The 20,330-nt window shown below is 48.3% G+C and overlaps 1 protein-coding gene across 1 annotated transcript; it reads right to left on the reverse strand.

The window, feature by feature from the left end:
• Positions 1-19,402: 19,402 nt before the first annotated feature.
• LOC104371436 (feather keratin Cos1-1/Cos1-3/Cos2-1) lies at positions 19,403-19,705 on the reverse strand. The gene has a single exon (XM_009984649.2). The coding sequence runs from the start codon at positions 19,703-19,705 to the stop codon at positions 19,403-19,405; it is 303 nt and encodes a 100-aa protein (XP_009982951.2).
• Between the last annotated feature and the right edge of the window lie 625 nt (positions 19,706-20,330).

The following is a 20,330-nucleotide window of genomic DNA, read 5'->3' on the forward strand; positions in this document are numbered from 1 at the left end:
TTTTAAAACCATTACCCCTTGTCCTATCACAACTGGCCCTCCTGAACAGCATCTCCCCATCTTTCTTGTAGGCCTCCTTGAGGTACTGGAAGACCGCTATAAGGTCACCCCGGAGCCTCCTCTTCTCCAGGCTGAACAGCCCCAACTCTTTCAGCCTGTCCTCATAGGAAAGGTGCTCCAGCCCTCTTATCATCTTCGTGGCCCTCCTCTGGACCCTCTCCAACTGGTCCATGTCCTTCTTATGTTGGGGACTCCAGAACTGGACACAATACTCCAAGTGAGGTCTCACGAGGGCAGAGTAGAGGGGGAGAATCACCTCCCTCGACCTGCTGGCCACGCTCCTCTTGATGCAGCCCAGGACGCGATTGGCCTTCTGGGCCGCAAGAGCACATTGCCGGCTCATATTGAGCTTCTCGTCCACCAGTACTCCCAAGTCCTTCTCCTCAGGGCTGCTCACGATCCATTCTCCGCCCAGTCTGTATTTGTGCCTGGGATTGCCACGACCCAGATGTAGGACCTTGCACTTGGCCTGGTTAAACTTCATGAGGTTGGTACGGGCCCACCTCTCCAGCCTGTCGAGGTCCCTCTGGATGGCATCCCTCCCTTCCAGCGTGTCGACGGCACCACACAGCTTGGTGTCATCGGCGAACTTGCTGAGGGTGCACTCCATGCCACTGTCCATGTCACCGACAAAGATGTTGAAGAGGGCCGGGCCCAACACGGACCCCTGAGGGATGCCACTCGTGACCGGTCTCCACATGGACATCGAGCCGTTGACCACTACTCTCTGAGTGCGGCCATTGAGCCAATTCCTTATCCACCGAGTGGTCCATCCATCAAACCCATGCCTCTCTAGTTTAGAGAGAAGAATGTCATGCGGGACAGTGTCAAAAGCTTTGCACAAGTCCAGGTAGATGACATCCGTTGGTCGACCCTTGTCCACCGATGTTGTCACCCCATCATAAAAGGCCACCAAGTTGGTCAGGCACGATCTGCCTTTGGTGAAGCCATGTTGGCTGTCACCCCCCACCTCCTTGCTCTCCATGTGCCTTAGCATGGTTCCCAGGAGAATCTGCTCCATGACCTTGCCAGGCACAGAGGTGAGGCTGACCGGCCTGTAGTTGCCCGGGTCCTCCTTGTTCCCCTTTTTAGAAATGGGGGTTATTTTCCCTCTCTTCCAGTCATCGGGGACCTCGCCAGACCGCCACGACTTCTCAAATACAATGGCCAGTGGCTTGGCAACTTCATCCGCCAGTTCCTTCAGGACCCGCGGATGGATCTCATCAGGTCCCATGGACTTGTGCACCTTCAAGTTCCTCAGATGTTCCCGAACCTGCTCTTCAAGTACAGTGGGCGGTGGTTCATCCTCACAGTCCCTGCTAGTTCTTTCCACAGCTTGGGTGGTAAGACAAGAGGCTTTATCAGTGAAGACTGAGGCAAAAAATTCATTGAGTACCTCAGCCTTCTCTATGTCGCGGGTGACCAGAGCACCAGTATCCTTCCGGAGGGGGCCTACATTCTCCTTGGACTTCCTTTTGTCCCCTACATACCTATAGAAGCATTTCTTATTGCTTTTTATATCCCTTGCCAAATTCAATTCCTTCAGGGCTTTAGCCTTCCTCACTTGATCCCTGGTCACTCGTACAGCTTCTCTGTATTCCTCCCAGGCTATCTGTCTCCGCTTCCACCCTCTGTAGGCTAACCTCTTCATTTTCAGTTGGTCCAGGAGCTCCTTGCTCATCCACGCAGGCCTCCTGGCCTTTTTGCCCGACTTGTTCTTCGTCAGGATGCACCTCTGCTGAGCTTGGAGGAGGTGCTCCTTGAATGTGGACCAACTTTCCTGGGCCCCTCGTCCCTCCAGGGCCGCCTCCCACGGCACTTTGCCCATCAAGTCCTTGAAGAGGCCGAAGTCCGCCTTCTTGAAGTCTAGGGTACAGAGTTTGCTGAGTGGTTTCCTTGCTGCCCCATGGATCTTGAACTCCACCGTGTCGTGGTCACTGCAGCCAAGGCTGTCCTTAAGTTTCACATCGCCCACCAGTCCCTCCCTGTTGGTGAGCACAAGGTCAAGCATGGCACCCCTCCTTGTCAGCTCCTCCATCACCTGCAGGAGGAAATTGTCGTCCACGCATTCCAGGAACCTCCTGGACTGCCTGTGCCCTGCCGTATTGTCTCTCCAACAGATGTCAGGGTGGTTGAAGTCCCCCATGAGGACCAGGGCTTGTGACCGTGAGGCAGCTCCTATCTGGCTATAAAGCGCCTCATCTGCTCTGTCCTCCTGGCCAGGTGGCCTGTAACAGACCCCTACCGTAACATCGCCTATCCGTCCCCGTCCTCTAATCTTGACCCATAAGCTCTCTGTCAGCTCCTCCTCCGACCCCAGGCGAAGCTCCACGCACTCCAGCCGGTTGCTGACGTAGAGAGCAACACCCCCTCCTCGTCTCCCCTTCCTGTCCTTTCTAAAAAGCTTATACCCCTCCATGTTGACACTCCAGTCATAGGAGTCGTCCCACCACGTCTCCATGATGCCAATAAGGTCGTAGCCCTGCTCATGTGCACGCATCTCCAGCTCATCCTGTTTATTTCCCATGCTGCGTGCGTTGGTGTACATACACTTCAGCTGGGCCTCCGACAAAGCCGACTCGCTGGCTGGAGCGACAGGGGTTCTCTTGGACGGCAGTGTAAGTTCGTTTGAACATACCTGCGATCCTTCCTCAGCCTCTGGACCCTCGGTGCTGGCACTGGTGCCATGCTGACAGCGGTATGAATCTGACTTCTTGGCTGGAGTGGCTGGAATTCCCTTCTTCTGTTCTACAGGTACTTCCAGCATATCTTTATCATTCTTGATATTCCCCCCCTCCCCCTTCAAATCTAGTTTAAAGCCCTGCCAATGAGCCCTGCTAGCTTTTGAGCTAAGACCCTGGAAGATGGAGCAAATCCTCTCAGCAGCCATTCCTAAACTCATGAAGGACAAGAAAGGGGTTGGTAGCAGCTCACATGGGTTTCCTGAGTACAAATCGTGCCTCACCAACCTCATTGCTTTCTCTGAAGTTGTGACTGGCACTGAGGGGAAGGGGAGGGGCACTGGCTGTGGTGTACCTTGATTTTAGGAAGAACTTAGAATCATAGAATCATTTGGTTGGAAGAGACCCTTAAGATCATCAAGTCCAACCATTCACCCTGCATTGTCAGGGTCCCTAAACCATGTTCCTCAACACCAAATCCACACAGTTTTTAAACACCTCCAGGGATGGGGACTCTACAACCTCCCTGGGCAGCCTGTTCCAATACTTCACAACCCTCTCTGTAAAGAAATTTTTCCTGATATCTAACCTAAATTTCCCCTGGTGTAACTTGAGGCCATTCCCTCTCATCCTGTCATTCATAACATGGGAGAAGAAACCAACCCCCATCTCTCTACAACTTCCTTTTGATGTGCGGAAACAGACTCCACAACTCGGAAAGTTGCACAGTAGGTATGTTTATTGCAGCGCTGGGTGCACGGGGGATCGCTCCACCACAAATGTGCACACCTGCTGTAGCAGTTTTTCTTGTATTTCTACAGACATACTCATCACCCCCTCCCCAAAAGGGCAGTCTCTCCCAGGAGATCATTTCCATAGCCCCCGCCTCAGGATCCGACTCAGGCTCCTCCTTGACACGCCTCCTGGTGGTCGTGGGCAGGGGTCTTTGGGATGAAGGCCCAAAGGTCTTCCTTGCTGTGTGTTTTCACTTCCCTAAAATTCCTGTTTTGGCTGGGCTTGCAGAGCCAAACCGTTTCCCAGCCTGGCCTGGCCTTGAGTGGACACCTGGTTGTCTCCTGCTTGTTATTGTTTGAAGACAAATGTTAGTTCTTGTTAGTCCTTATCTCTCCTCTTTGTCTGTTTTTCTCCCTATGGGTCACGAGTTACAACCTTACCATCATTTATTGTGTCTCTCTTACCGGCCTTCTTTTCGGGCAGTTAGTGTTTCACAGCAGGGATTAGTATTTGATAACTTCTAACAATTCACAGAGCTATTTCACAGAGCTCTGTATTTCCCAGAGTCTTATGCCTATTCTTATCCCTATCCATAGAAATAACAGCTAATATCGTCTTATGTAGTCTTATGCCTACTCCTATACCTATCCCCGTATCAGTCTCCCCTTTTCTCTTAAATCAAGTAAATTCTTTTACTTGCCTAAATGTCCCGATTGATATAACGCTTTGTGCATTGAAGAGACCCTTCGAAACACACACCAAATCCATACGTACAGCAGTGTCAGTAACAGCATCAAGGCAGCTGTAGCTATTAACAGTATTATAACAGGATGTATTAGATGATTGAAAAATCCTGACCATCCAAAAAGTGCTTCCCACCATTTATGTTCTCCATCCTTCTCTACTCTCTTTTTACAATTTTCTTTGTCTTGTTTGCATCATAATGAGCTGTCACCAGAGTTTTCTGTCCGCTCTTTCTAATTTGCCCAGTATTTGCATTAAACCAGGATGTTGTAGCAATTTCTTTATCAAAGTTAGATTTGTTCCTATAGGTGTGGGTATTAACTCATAGATCAATGTATAGTCTGATTTTAGAATATGATGGGATGTGACAGGAGCAGAATAATGGAAGTCACATCCCGTGATTCGAGTGAAATTACAGATGCAGAAGTCTGAATGATTTTTAGTGCCTACTTCCCTTTCTCCTGCAAATATGGAGCTACATTTTGTTTGTAGACATGCATAACCTTTCCCTGCATATATTACGATTGTCTTTGAGCCAACATCAGGGCGAATTTCAAACTGACACACCTTTTGATCAGTATCAAGACAGATATCTTGTGCTCATATGGTATTACTTTCACTTAGAAATCCTTGTTGTTCTCACACAATGCAGGATTTTTGAGCTACTGTTTGTCATCTGTCTCTTACCCTTTGGGCCCATGTTCTATGTTCGAAAGGATAAAGCAGGGTTCTGTCATGGTATATCCCTAAAGCTATGATGGGATGGATCACAGTTATTAGAGCCTTACGAATGGTTAGTACAAAGGCTGTAACTGTGTGCGTGGTGGGGTTACAAGTAAGATTTACCATATTCCACCAGGATTGAAGCTCTCTTTCTTTGCTTATGGCACCATCCCAGACTACCTTTCAGATTTCAGTGGGAAATATTCCTTCTTCTCCTTCTCTTATAATAGAGGCGATACTATAGTATCTGATTGCATCCATAGTTGGGCCTGAACACAACTCAGGGCTAGTGAGATATTGGCTTGTAGCCCGTCAATCACATCTACAATTATGTTGTGGTCTCTTATGTTTGTTTGTTCCCAATCTGGTAAGATTTGTGATGCTAACCACTGGTGAGCTCCTAAAGTCAATAACGAGGATTGTAAGGGCCATTGCAGTTTTGACAGATCTGTAGTGACAGCGGCCAGCTTGTTCATTATTACTTCTGAGGCTGTGGTACTCAGAACTCCCAACCCTGTTCCTAATAGCCCCGTCAGGTCTCTTGGTTTTTGTCTTTGAGAAATACCCTTCCTCTTTCTTAGCCAAGTAGTCCATCCTTCATAAGAGGTTTGTAAGAAAGGAGAACACAATGCTTGGATTTCTGATACATTAATCTGCATTGATAACTCAACCCTTTTGAGAGACCATTCTCGGTTGAATAACGCTTGCTGCTGTCCTGTGCTTCTTATTACATATGGACCAATTTCATAAATTTTGGGTTCTAGCTTAGGTACTGGCGTAGGTTGTGTGGTAGACATATCTCTTTACGATGTGTCCCAGTGTTTATTTTAACTTTAAATGAAAGTCCAATAGCACTATTGGCCCAGAGACAAACCACTTCAGTGGTTTGCACTAGTGTGAAATTATGCCAACAATCTAATTATTTAGAAGCACATTATTTGTGGGGGTAATTGAGATAGTAATTTTAGTAATTTGGGATGCCTTTTTATGGGTGGGGCAATTAATAATTTGGCATCCTATTTTGATATATTTTTTCTACATTTCCCTGAAGTTGGTGAATTCCCTTTGTATCCTTACTCCATTCTTGTTTTAAATATTCTTGATTTCCGTACATAACCACGGTAGATAGATTTAAACCTTCTCGAGCAGAGTATTTCCCCATGGATCCAATATACCTACCAAGGCCACTCAGTGTCATTCTGGCTATAAGTGCTTTCCCACCCCTGAATTATAATTATGACTGTGAGAAAAGTAATTTCCCTGGTTGGACTTGCGTGACCTTCCATGGAGATCTATGGACTTTTTACTCTGGTGTGATGAATCCAGGCATTCTGCTCCTTGATCTTGATTGCTGTGTAGGAGGTGAGGAGTACTTGGAATGGTCCTTCCCACTGTGGTTCCAAAGTTCTTCCTGCAAGAGACTTGACACATACAAAATCTCCAGGTTGTATATTATGTACGGGTCCATCTAGACCTCTGCTCCGAGTTCCAAATACATGTTTATCAATTTCTCTGAGTTGTTTGCTTAATGCCACCATATAGGAAGTCATAATTTCTTCACCAATTTGTGAAGACACCCCCTTTTGTACTCCATAAGGCCGCCCATATAAAATCTCAAATGGGCTCAGCCCTTCTTTTGCTCTGGGTTTGGTTCGTATTCATAAAATTGCCAGAGGCAGAGATTGGGGCCAAGCCAAATTAGTTTCCTGTTCCAATTTAACAATTTGTTGTTTAATCAAATGATTCATTTTCTCTACTTGGCCACTCAGTTGTGGCCGATATGGAGTATGTAATTGCCAATCTATTCCTAGATGGTGACTAATTTGTTGCACTACCTTAGAGATGAAGTGTGGTTCCTCTGTCTGAGAATATTACTGCTGGGACTCCAAACCTGGGTATTATTTCTTGGAGTAATGCTTTGGTTACTTCTCGAGCTTTAGCTGTTCTACATGGAAAGGTTTCTGGCCAGCCTGAAAAGATATCAGTTAGTACAAGCAAATATTGATACCCCCCTCTTCCAGGAAATGCCGAGAAATCAATTTGCCAATGTTGTCCTGGAGCATTCCCTTTCCCAATTTGGCCCATTTCTGGCTGTGCAATGGTCTTTGGACTAGTCTGGAGGCAGAGATCACATTGCTGAGTTACTTGTCTGACAGCGGTATACAGATTTTGAGCCACTATATTTTGATAAGATATTTGTATAATGCTTCCACCCCACAATGGCCTTTCTTGTGTTCTTCTCGGGCTAATGGCCAAACCATGTAAGAAGAAACTATAAGTTTTTTGTGTGGTGTCATGGCCCACCCATCCTCATTATATGATCCTTCTAGATCTGTAATGAGTTTATGGTCATCTTTTGTATACTCTGGCTTACCTTCTAAAGATATGCATCCATGGGGGATTAGTGCCCCTTCTACCTGTATCTCTTTTCTAGCAGCCTGTTTTGCCTCTCTATCCACCAGTTCGTTCCCTCTTTCCAATTCTGTGCTCACCTTCTGGTGTGCCGATGTGCATAATTGCCACTCTTTCAGGAAGTTGTACTGCATTAAAAGTTTTAAAGTCTCTCTGCATGCTTGATAGCTTTTCCTTCAGCTCTTTCTAGAGCTCGAGTCAGGGCTATGATTTCAGCTTTCTGTGCCAAGGTGTCAGTTGGTAATGGTCCCGATTCTATTACCTTTTCAGAAGTGGTGACGGCGTATCCCGAATGTTGCTTTCCACTCATAACATAACTGCTTCTGTCTGTGAACGAGTGTTCTACCCCCTTCATGGGGGCATCTTTGAAGTCAGCGCGGCTTGAGTGCGTCGCCTCAATTGTTTCGAGACAGTCACAATTCACTCGTTCTCCAGTGTTCCCACTGAGAAATCAAGCTGGGTTAACAATGTTAGTAGTTATAATTTCAACATCATCCTGTTTGGCCATGATGGCTCGATACCTCAGGAACCTCTGCGGGAGAGCCAATGTCCCCCTTTTGCTTCAAGCACTGTGGACACTGTGTGGGACACGAAAACAGTCATTTTCTGGCCTAAGGTAAACTTCCGGGCCTCTTGAATATTCAGGATGACTGCTGCCACTGCCCTCAGGCAACTGGGCCATCCTTTTGCGGCAACATCCAGTTGTTTGGAAAAGTATGCCACAGCTCGTCTGCATGGTCCCAGGTCCCATGCCAGTATCCCTAATGCTATTCTCTGAGAAAAATGATTTACTTAAATCAGGAAGTCCCAATGCTGGCACTGACATTAGGGCCTTTTTCAGCTGGTGGAATGCTCGGTTTGACCCCATGTCCCACTGGAGGTAATTTTGGCTGGATGTTACTAAAGAATACAGCGGTTTAACAAGCAAGCTATAGTTGTATATTCAGAACCGACACCACCCCGTCATTCGTAAGAAAGTTTGTAGCTCTTTCACTGTCTGTGGTTGGGGATCTGGCATATGGCTTCTTTCTGGGCTTGTCTCAGGAAACGCTGACCAGCACTGATTTCATACCCAAGATATGTAACTTGTTGCAACATTACTTGTCCCTTTCTCTGAGAAACCCAGTACCCCTGGAGCCCAAGAAAATTTAGTAAACTTACAGTCCAGATGACACAGGATTCTCTGGTCTTGGTCGCGGTAAGGAGATCATCTACATACTGCAATACTTTTCTTTCTTCTTGTGGTGGTTCCCGTGACTTTAGGTCTTTTGCTGGCTGGTTTCTGAAAATCGTAGGGCTGTTCTTAAAACCTTGTGGCAACCCGTCCAGGTGAGCTGGGTCTTTCGACCACTCTTGGGATTTTTCCATTCAAAAGTAAAGATTTTCTGACTGGCTTCATGGAGAGGGAGGCAAAAGAAGGCATCTTTTAAATCTAAAACTGTAAACCAAGTCAAATCAGGAGTCAGAGTGGTTAACAGGGTATATGGATTAGCAACCACAGGGTATTGATCCTCTGTTATTTTGTTTCTATGATTGGACGAATCCCTTCCCTATCTTCCTTTTAGTGGGTATTGTTTAATTCTTACCGCTCTGTGTTCGCTTTTCAAATTTATTACCACTGGCTGGACATTTGTGGCACATCCTGGAACATCAATTGCCCAAACTCCTGGATACACCCGGTCAGTGATTTCCGTGTCGATTTTTCCTTCTGTGGGAATATTAACTAAAAGCAAGCTCATTATTTGTACATGCTGATGATCATTTACCTCCAGAGTAATTTCACCCTTTTTGAATTTTATCGTGGCTCCCAACTGTTCTAATAGATCTCTTCCCAAAAGGATTTTTGGGGAGTTTGGCACATACAAGAATTTATGAATGCCCACTTGCTTACCCAGTTTATATTTTAAAGGTTCAAAAAGTAAGCCTTTTCACTCTGGCCAGTTGCTCCTTTTACTACAATGTAATAATTTCCTAAAGGCATCAAGGCTTGATTTAAAACGGAATATGTTGCCACCGTATCTAGTAAAAATTCCATTTTCTTTTGTTCCTCCCCAGCCTCATAGTGATCTTTTGCAAGATCCCCGGCAATTTTTATGACTAATTGTTTCTTTGTCTCAGTTAACATTCTGACAATAATTGCATATCATTCCAATCAGGGTTGTGCTGCTTTATTATGAATCTACGATTTTGGGTGGTGCTTACTGTATCGCTGCGATATTCCTGAGCAGCTGTCTTCCATTCCCTTAAATCATTATAGGAAAATGGTACCTTAATTCTTATTGTCCCACCATCCGGTCCTACTACTTCCCGGAGGGGTGCCTGCAGAATTGGTGCTGTTGGCTGCTCTGCTGCACCGGCTGCTCTTCCGCTGCCGGCCGCTTTTTTTTTTTTTTTTTTTTTTTTTTTTTAGTGCGGGAGGATATCGGGCTGTCTGGAGGAGTAGGGGTCTCGTTTGAATCCTCATTCCGCTCCTGAGACTGAGGGGGAGGCTTGAAAATATCAGTTAGATCTTGTTCTGATTCCTGGCGGGTTTTACTTATTCTAGCACACCTTTGTCCAATGCTGCAGGCTGAGCAGCATCTTTTTAATTTATTTTTGTTCTCCCTCTTGTTTTCTTTTTCTAATGCGAGGACTATAGGATCTCGTGGAGGCAGTAGTCCACAATCTCTCTGTCATTCAGGGTTATTTCAGAGAACAAAGAGCGTATCTGTGTATTTAACTTTATCCCATTTTTCTTCCCTTCTTAGGAACAACACATTAATTGTAAAAGCGTGTCATAGTTTAGTGTTCCACCCTCACTGGGCCGTTTAGCTTCATTTTCTAGCTTATAAAGCAGCCACCATTGGTTACAATATTTGATTAGTTTCTTTGTATTCTCCGTGCCTCCTTGTCCCACTATATCTCTCCAGTGTGTTAATATACATCCCAAAGGGGATTTTTCATAAGGTTTACTTTTCCCTCCCCCCATTTCACTTACTTTCCCTTTACTCCATTTCTCCCTTTTAACTGCACCTTAATATTCTGTCTGATGCTCGTGTGAATAATAATACAATTTTTAGTTTGTCACTCGCTTTGTCCATCTCCGGCTGTTTCCCTTGTGGGAGAACTGAACCGCGGATTCAGATTCTGCACTCGCTTCCTGCGCAATTGCACGTCTCACCCACTCACACGTACACTTTTACGATATCACACGCTTTGCTTGTCTCCGGCCGCTCTCCTCACGGAGAACACGGGACCATGGATCAGAACGGCACACTTGCTCCACAGCCGGGCTGCGTCTCACTCGCTTAAACACTCACTCAGTGATTAATCACACAATCACACATTTCAGGGCTGGCCCAGCAAACTTATACAAACATTAAAAGGCCTTATTACATGCGCTGATGTTAGATGATATAAACTTTGAATGGTATAAACTTTACGAAATACACGGTACCAGATTTTACAATAGATAGCAGTATATAGAGATTTCAAATCTTCCCCATTGCTCTCTGACACCTCTCACCCTTTTCAGGGTATAGGGCCAGGTGTGGCTGGAACAAAATGTCCTCTCTTGTTACTTACACAAAACACGGAACGACAGGAACAAGAGAACATATAACAGAGCAGATAACAGACAATTACCAATCCAGCTATTACCCCTTCTGCAGCTGCTAATATTCCATAAGCCATATGACTGGGAGGTTGCGCTACTTACCCACCCCTCTGTGTCAGACTCAGTGTTCGGGCGCCCAAGTGAAGTGGCGAAACGGCGCCTCGCCATTCAGGGAAGTAGCGACAGCCTCTGAGTTTGCTCAATCTGCTCGCCAGATCGCTAGCGGCCTGCCAGTCCCTGGTTCTTGCTGGCCCAGTCTCTGGATTTGGATTCCAGCTCACCAGTCCCTGGTCCCAGTCTCTGGTTCTTGCTGGCCCAGATTCCAGCTCACCAGTCTCTGGTTCTTGCTGGCCCAGATTCCAGCTCACCAGTCTCTGGTTCTTGCTGGCCCAGATTCCAGCTCACCAGTCTCTGGTTTCAGTCTCTGGTTCTTGCTGGCACAGATTCCAGCTCACCAGTCTCTGGTTTCAGTCTCTAGTTCTTGCTGGCACAGATTCCAGCTCACCAGTCTCTGATTCTCTAAGGCAGCAAACTCCCCAGGGCCCTCCTTACCGCAGGGCACCCTGCCCTGCCCGGGGACAACGCTGCACGCCGGACGTCTCCGCGCGCTTTACCAGCAGCCCCATACGCCGGACGTCTCCGGCCACTCTTACCCGAACATACCGTTTCTCCGCGGCTCAGGAAGTCCTTGTCTGCCTCTGGGTAATCGGCTGAGGAGAGGAGGCTCCTCCGAGGAAAGTTCTCGGGGCGCTGAGGGGCGTCCGCTCCGCAGTCGGTTCCACAGTCAAGCAGAGAGTCTCCTGCCTGGGTCGCCAAAACTGATGTGCGGAAACAGACTCCACAACTCGGGAAGTTGCACAGTAGGTATGTTTATTGCAGCGCTGGGTGCACGGGGGATCGCTCCACCACAAACGTGCACACCTGCTGTAGCAGTTTTTCTTATATTTCTACAGACATACTCATCACCCCCTCCCCAAAAGGGCAGTCTCTCCCAGGAGATCATTTCCATAGCCCCCGCCTCAGGATCCGACTCAGGCTCCTCCTTGACACGCCTCCTGGTGGTCGTGGGCAGGGGTCTTTGGGATGAAGGCCCAAAGGTCTTCCTTGCTGTGTGTTTTCACTTCTTCCCTAAAATTCCTGTTTTGGCTGGGCTTGCAGAGCCAAACCGTTTCCCAGCCTGGCCTGGCCTTGAGTGGACACCTGGTTGTCTCCTACTTGTTATTGTTTGAAGACAAATGTTAGTTCTTGTTAGTCCTTATCTCTCCTCTTTGTCTGTTTTTCTCCCTACGGGTCACGAGTTACAACCTTACCATCATTTATTGTGTCTCTCTTAACGGCCTTCTTTTCGGGCAGTTAGTGTTTCAAAGCAGGGATTAGTATTTCATAACTTCTAACATTTCACAGAGCTATTTCACAGAGCTCTGTATTGCCCAGAGTCTTATGCCTATTCTTATACCTATCCATAGAAATAATAGCTAATATCGTCTTATGTAGTCTTATGCCTACTCCTATACCTATCCCCCTATCACTTTCAGGTAATTGTAAAGAGCGATAAGGTCCCCCCTGAGCCTCCTCTTCTCCAGACTAAACAGTCCCAGCTCCCTCAGCCGCTCCTCATAGGACAAGTTCTCTAAACCCTTCACTAGTTTCGTTGCCCTTCTCTGAACCCACTCCAGCACCTCAACGTCCTTCTTGAAGTGAGGGGCCCAAAACTGGACACAGTACTCCAGGTGTGGCCTCACCAGTGCTGAGTACAGGGGGACAATCACTTCCCTGCTCCTGCTGGCCACACTGTTTCTGATCCATGCCAGGATTCCGTTGGCTTTCTTGGCTGCTTGGGCACACTGCTGGCTCATGTTCAATCGGCTGTCGACCAGCACCCCCAGGTCCTTCTCTGCTGTGCAGCTTGCCAGCCACACTTCCCCAAGCCTGTATCGCTGCAGCGGGTTGTTGTGGCCCAAGCGCAGGACTCGGCACTTGGTCTTGTTGAATTTCATACAGCTGGCCTCAGCCCATCGATCCAGTCTGTCCAGGTCCCTCTGTAGAGCCTCCCAACCCTAAGGCAGATCAACACTACCTCCCAATTTAGTGTCATCTGCAAACTTGCTGAGAGTGCACTTGATCCCCTCATCCAGATCATTGATAAAGATGTTAAAGAGAACAGGCCCCAGCACTGAGCCCTGTGGAACACCACTGGTGACCGGCCGCCAGCTGGATTTAATTCCATTCACCACCGCTCTCTGGGCCCGGCCGTCCAGCCAGTTTTTGATCCAGCGAAGTGTACTTCCATCCAAGCCATAGGCAGCCAGCTTCTGCAGAAGAATGTTATGGGAAACAGTGTCAAAGGCATTGCTAAAATCAGGGTAAACAACATCCACAGTTCTTCCCTCATCCACTAAACGGGTCATTTTATCATAGAAGGAGATCAGGTTGGTCAAACAAGACCTGCCCTTCATAAATCCATGTTGACTGGGCCTCATCATCTGACTGTCCTGTACATGATGCATGAGAACACTAAGGATGATCTGTTCCATGAGTTTACCTGGCACTGAGGTCAGACTGACAGGCCTTTAGTTCCCTGGGTCTTCCCTTTTACCTTTCTTGTAGATCAGCGTCATGTTTGTCAACCTCCAGTCAGCTGGTACCTCCCCTGGTAGCCAGGATAGTTGGTAAATGATGGAAAGTGGCTTGGTGAGTACTTGTGCCAGCTCCCTCAGAACTCTTGGGTGGATCTCCTCCGTCCCCATAGAATTCTGCACATTTAAGCTGTGCAGCAGTTCGCTTACTGTTTCCTCTTGAGAGAAACCTTGATTATGCTCTCCATCTCCACCATTTGGTTCTAGAGCCATATCACCCAGTGAGTTAGTCTGACCATTAAAGACTGAAGAAAAGGAGGCATTGAGTACCTCAGCCTTTCTTCATCCCCAGTCAGTATTTCTCCCATACCATTTAGCCAGGGGTGGAGATTCTCCCTAACCCTCCTTTTACTGTTAAGGTATTTGTAGAAACTTTTCTTATTGTCTTTTATGTTGGCTGTCAGATTAAGCTCCAGCTGGGCTTTTGCCTTTCTCATTTTCTCCCTGCATTGTCTCACAGAATTCTTGTAGTTTCCATGAGTGACTAGCCGCTCTGACATACCCTCATGGGTGCACACAGAGTAGGCACACTCACAGACATGCACACACACAAACATGTGTGCTGGTGGTGAATTTTTATTGTACCCATGAGGCAAATTAAACACCTGCTTTTGCTCACATATGAAAAAAATCACCAAATTCTCAATGTGTTGGGCAGAGTCCTACCATCAAAAGCAGTTCTGCAAGGAGTCTGCAAAGATACATCACAAGCTAATTCATAGAATCATAGAATCATAGAATCGTTAGGGCTGGAAGGGACCTTCAAAGGTCATCTAGTCCAACCCCCCTGCAAGGAACAGGGATATCTCCAACTAGATCAGGTTGCTCAGGGCCTCGTCCAACCTGGCCTTGAACGTCTCCAGGGATGGAGCATCCACCACCTCTCTGGGCAACCTGTTCCAGTGTTCTACAACTCTTATGGTAAAAAATTTTTTCCTAATATCCAACCTGAATCTACCTCCCTCTATTTTAAAACCATTACCCCTTGTCCTGTCACAACTGGCCCTCCTGAACAGCATCTCCCCATCTTTCTTGTAGGCCCCCTTGAGGTACTGGAAGACCGCTATAAGGTCACCCCGGAGCCTCCTCTTCTCCAGGCTGAACAGCCCCAACTCTTTCAGCCTGTCCTCATAGGAAAGGTGCTCCAGCCCTCTTATCATCTTCATGGCCCTCCTCTGGACCCTCTCCAACTGGTCCATGTCCTTCTTATGTTGGGGACTCCAGAACTGGACACAGTACTCCAAGTGAGGTCTCACGAGGGCAGAGTAGAGGGGGAGAATCACCTCTCTCGACCTGCTGGCCACACTCCTCTTGATGCAGCCCAGGATGCGGTTGGCCGCCTGGGCCGCAAGAGCACATTGCCGGCTCATATTGAGCTTCTCGTCCACCAGTACTCCCAAGTCCTTCTCCTCAGGGCTGCTCTCGATCCATTCTCCGCCCAGTCTGTATTTGTGCCTGGGATTGCCACGACCCAGATGTAGGACCTTGCACTTGGCCTGGTTGAACTTCATGAGGTTGGCACGGGCCCACCTCTCCAGCCTGTCGAGGTCCCTCTGGATGGCATCCCTCCCTTCCAGCGTGTCGACGGCACCACACAGCTTGGTGTCATCGGCAAACTTGCTGAGGGTGCATTCCATGCCACTGTCCATGTCACCGACAAAGATGTTGAAGAGGGCCGGGCCCAACACGGACCCCTGAGGGATGCCACTCGTGACCGGTCTCCACTTGGACATCGAGCTGTTGACCACTACTCTCTGAGTGCGGCCATTGAGCCAATTCCTTATCCACCGAGTGGTCCATCCATCAAACCCATGTCTCTCTAGTTTAGAGAGAAGAATGTCGTGTGGGACAGTGTCAAAAGCTTTGCACAAGTCCAGGTAGATGACATCCATTGGTCGACCCTTGTCCACCGATGCTGTCACCCCATCGTAAAAGGTCACCAAGTTGGTCAGGCACGATCTGCCTTTGGTGAAGCCATGTTGGCTGTCACCCCCCACCTCCTTGCTCTCCATGTGCCTTAGCATGGTTCCCAGGAGAATCTGCTCCATGACCTTGCCAGGCACAGAGGTGAGGCTGACCGGCCTGTAGTTGCCCGGGTCCTCCTTGTTCCCCTTTTTTAAAAATGGGGGTTATGTTCCCTCTCTTCCAGTCATCGGGGACCTCACCAGACCGCCACGACTTCTCAAATTCCCTATGTTCACTGGCACCAGCACCCATCCTGTGAGCGGTTCCATGAGGCACCTCAGCCTGACATTGGGTCAATCCCTCAGCACCAGCTCTGCTGCCCAAAGGTGGCCACTGAGCATTCTCATTCCAGGATTGCTCCAAGACAATGCTGTGGCTGTGTCTTATTGCATCACCAAGGGAAATTGCACTCCCTTGCAGAGAGGCCTTTTGTGTCTGGCATTCCTGCTGCCAGCCACTCTCACCTCTTCTGTATTTGGGCCTTCTTGCCCTCCATGGACGATCATTCCTTAGTCACAAATTACCACTGCTGAGCAGTTACAATGTGAATTTCCTCTTCGGTGCACACAGAAATTCACACACACAGGCACAACCACACACGTGTGCTTACACACACCCAAAGAGCAATGCATACGTGTGCACTTACAAAGAGATGTGTACAAACATGTTTCCAAAGGAGCCCATGTCCATACCAACATGCACAGCCGCCCCCATACCAACATGAACACACAGATATTCACACACGTTTACACATGTGCGTGCTCCTGCACACATGCATTTGCATACAGATATACATGTGTGCTGCCCTACAGAGGTACACACACAAAAGCACACATCTGCACACACTCGTGCCCACACAATTAGGTATGTGCAGACTAGTCATGCACAGTCGTGCTCTCCTGCATGAAGGCATGTGGGTGCTAAAATACCTACACACTGATGGGCACAACTGCCCAAACACACACACACAAACAACATTTGTGCACATCCACCACTGCATGGGTATTACCACAGGTGCACACATGTATGTGTGAATGGACACGTGAGCGCAGCCAGGGGAACAGGTACCTGAGTACGATCATGCACACACCCCGCTGAGAACCAGGACTCCCAACACCAGCTCTCAGCCCCTCTAAATGACTCTAGCCCAGTCCTTCAGATCCTACAGTTAAGGCAACCCATCAGTCACTGGCCAGTCCCATCAGCTTTTGTGAGCTCAGGGGTTTGGCAGTGGTTCAGTCAGGTGTTTTCTCACTGTAAGACAGAGAGAAACCACAGCAGAGTCAAAGCTGTCATGGCCTTTCCAGGCATCTCAAGCCTGTGTGTGAAGGGGAACATCCTCACTGTTGCAGCCACACAAAGAATTCTCGCATCAGAAGGAAAAAAAAAATAAATAATCCTGCAATGTTAAAAGATCCTGCCTGACCTTAATGCTCTCCTAAAGGGTTTGGGACCAGCCCCTGCCCTTGGGAAGGGAGTGATGCCACAGTGACACACTCAGGTGGCAGCAGAAGGCGGTGTGTCTGGGACAAACCAGGCTCCACTCAGGCCACAGACACTGAGGCTGGGACATCACCAGTGATGCATCACAAGTAGTGAACCTGTCTCTAGACTCCCTGTCAGGTAAGTGCCCTCTCTTCAAAAGGCAGAGAAATGCAGCAGCAACATTAATTTACAGAGCAGCTGGAAAGAATGTTCTGGCTACCCTGAGAACGTTCCTGCATTCTGTTTAGTTTTTCCCCAGTTTAATTGATGTGCTGGCCTTTTTTCTTCTTGTGTTCTGCATGCAGGTGCAGGTCGTGTAATTGCCTGCAGGGAGAGGTAGCTGCCTGCAGCCTCCTCTGTCAGTGTGAGCTGGCTGAGTTTCTCTTGCAGCCAAGGTTCCTACAGGCAAAACCATTTCTGCACATTCTATGGGCTGTCCTATGGGTGGCTCCAATGAGGGCACAGCATGCCACACAGATTCTGCCCATCCAAGGGTTACCCTGTTTTGGTCAGTCACACTTTTAGAGGATTCTCATAAAATCGAACAGCTCTATTCAGCATTTCTGCTGTCAAACAGAAAGGATGTTCACGTGAGAACTTCTTACTGCACTTTCAGACACAGGCAAGGACACCAGGTGGTGTAATCACTGGCACCGAGCAGGAGCTGCCTGCAGGCTCATCGGTTACAATCGACGGGCCGTGTTTTAACTCTGGTTTGTGCAGCACAACACGGGCCTGATGGCCAAGCTCTGCCTGCAGCACAGCACAGCAGAGCACAGGGTGTCCTCAGTTACACGGATCATCAGCTCCTTGATGTATGGTGATCTTGGGGTGAGGGTGACGACACCCTGGCAGTTCTTGACTTCATGTGAAGAAATACCAGCTCTTGAGCCTGCTCAGAGCAGTTTCACATCCTTGTTTCTTAGGGTGTAAATCAAGGGTTTGAGCAGGGGAGTAAGAATGACAGAAAGAACAACCACTGCTCTGCCTAGTGACTTTTTTGAGGGGTCTCCCATGTGGGTGAGGGCACGTGGGCCATAGAAACAGGCCACAGCAGTGAAAGGGGAAGCACCAGTTGAGACGGCTCAGTGCCTGCCTTCCGCAAAGCGTAGCCACAGCACGACTGAAATCAGCGTTAAAAAAAAACAACTTCTGGCAACAAAGCCCTTAGTCTGAAGTGTAAAACCTGCACAGATCCTGTGCCTCTTTCCTGCCTTTCCAAGAGCAATTGAGCTGGGCAGCCAAACTAGAGGTCATGCCAAGAGCCAGTAGCACTGCTCTGGTGGTGCTTTGGCCAAAGGGCTTACCCATCTGTCAGAAGAAATGCCGCCCCTCCCTCTCCCTCATGCTAATTTGATGATGTTTATTAATAGTATGATGAGGGGAAAAGGATTTCAGACACACAAGAAAAATGCCCTTATAAAGCTTTTGGCCTTCGGTCATTCTGAGATACACTTAACAGCAGGAAATAGGATATGAGACAGTAGTGGCTGCCAAGAGACATTTCTACAAATCCAAAGGGATGAGATTTCCATGTAACAAAATCCTCTCTCCCCAGAATGGCAGCCAATTCCTGAGTACAAATTCCCTGAGGGGACCAACAAAGCAGTCAAGAGCTCTGTACCCAAATGCAGCTCTCTTGGGAAGTGCAATCAGTACTCTCGTCCTTGCTGATCTTCACATTCCCCTCCATGCTCTGTATCAGAGCAATTTGATCTCCTAAACCACACCATTTCACGGTTCCCATTTCTGCACTGACTGCCCTCAGCTCCCACATGCTCAGCTCCAGGTTCCAGTCTCAATGCATGGCAGCAAAACAAACAGGGATGTCTTCTCCAGCTGCAAGGGAAGGTTCCCAAAAGAGGAACCACTGCAGAGTGTACCAACCTCCCATTCCTCTGGGAATGAAGAAAAGTTTCCTGGTGCCCTCAATCTCTTTTATCTCAGAGCAACACCCTTCTCCTTCGACAGCTTGGGGAGCGTCCACAGGGCAAAGGAACACATGGAGGCCAGGCTTGAATGCAGCACAGCTTTAATGAGTCAAAAGAAGGAAACAACGTCGCTCTGAGTGCAGGACAGCAGTGCATGGATCCTTGGGGGCAGGAGAGAGTCTGTGGTTCTTGGCCATGGAGAAGTTCCTGCATGATGTCCATCTGCCTGTCCCATAGAGAGAGAGGAGATAGATGCTCCCCACCAGGATGGCCTTGGTGGGACCTTGTTAAAAAGGGGAACCAGAGCAGAGAAACAGGAATGAAAGGCAAAGTGATTCAGCTATACCGAAAACACATTTAAAATCTCAATCCTTCGCCCAGCACCACGTTCTGAATTCATCGAGGTGTCTCCATGAAGTTTTCCCAGTATCTTCATCAGAGGAGGTACCTTCTGCCACTGTAGCGTCTAGAAATGCCAGAGAGGTCACAGCAGCCAGAGGGGATGGGCACTCCATCACAGCTGAGGATGCTGCCAACAGCAGCAGAGGTGGAGGAGCCCACAACAGTGTTCTGTGGGAAGGAGCTGAGGATGGGGCCGGGGAGGGTCACCACTACAGGAGACGGCTCAATGACAACGGTGGAGTTCTGGCATTGCCTGACACAGGGCTCGTTGCAGCTGTTGGCCAGTGGGGTCGGGCCGCAGGGTTGGCATGGCAGGCACTGGTTGTAGCAGGACATGTCCCTGGGCTGAAGAAGCACCTGGGAGAGATGCAGGGAGGAAGCAGAGCACAAGGGTTGGTGAGGAGCAGCCTGGTTTCCCTTTCACAAAGGAACCAAGGGCACTTCTGAATGGGGAGATGGAGGCAGTGCCAAGAGATAGTCTTCATTGTCTCAGCCTGCCGGGTCCCTTCAAAGACCTGGGGACTCTCTCCTAGTGCATAAACCCCCTTCAGCCACATCTCACCCTCTCTCTGAGCAGATCTTCCCCCTTCCTCCCTCTATCATGACAAGGAGCTTTGGGTCCCAGCAGAGGACAGAGGCAACGTCAGCTGAGAGATTCATTGAAGAAAGATCTCACTTTGGAAGAAGAGAAGAAGGGACTTTGGACTCACCTGGTTCTCAAGGAGAAGGAGGCAAGAGGAGAGGATGGGAGAGAAGGGACTTGGGCTGGCTTTTATACCTGTCCAGGATTGCTGCAGGACCAGAGGCACCCTTTGCAGAGGTAACAATTTTCTGACAAGATCATCTGGGATGCAAACCATCACAGCTAATGATATGGGCTCTGCTTTGGTTTCCATCACTGTTGCCTTTTCATTTTCAGGTTTGGGACATGCCCATTCCCCAATGAAGGCTTCTTCTAAGC

The sequence above is a fragment of the Tauraco erythrolophus genome, chromosome 25 (assembly GCF_009769465.1).
Source record: "Tauraco erythrolophus isolate bTauEry1 chromosome 25, bTauEry1.pri, whole genome shotgun sequence".
Lineage (NCBI taxonomy): Eukaryota > Metazoa > Chordata > Aves > Musophagiformes > Musophagidae > Tauraco > Tauraco erythrolophus.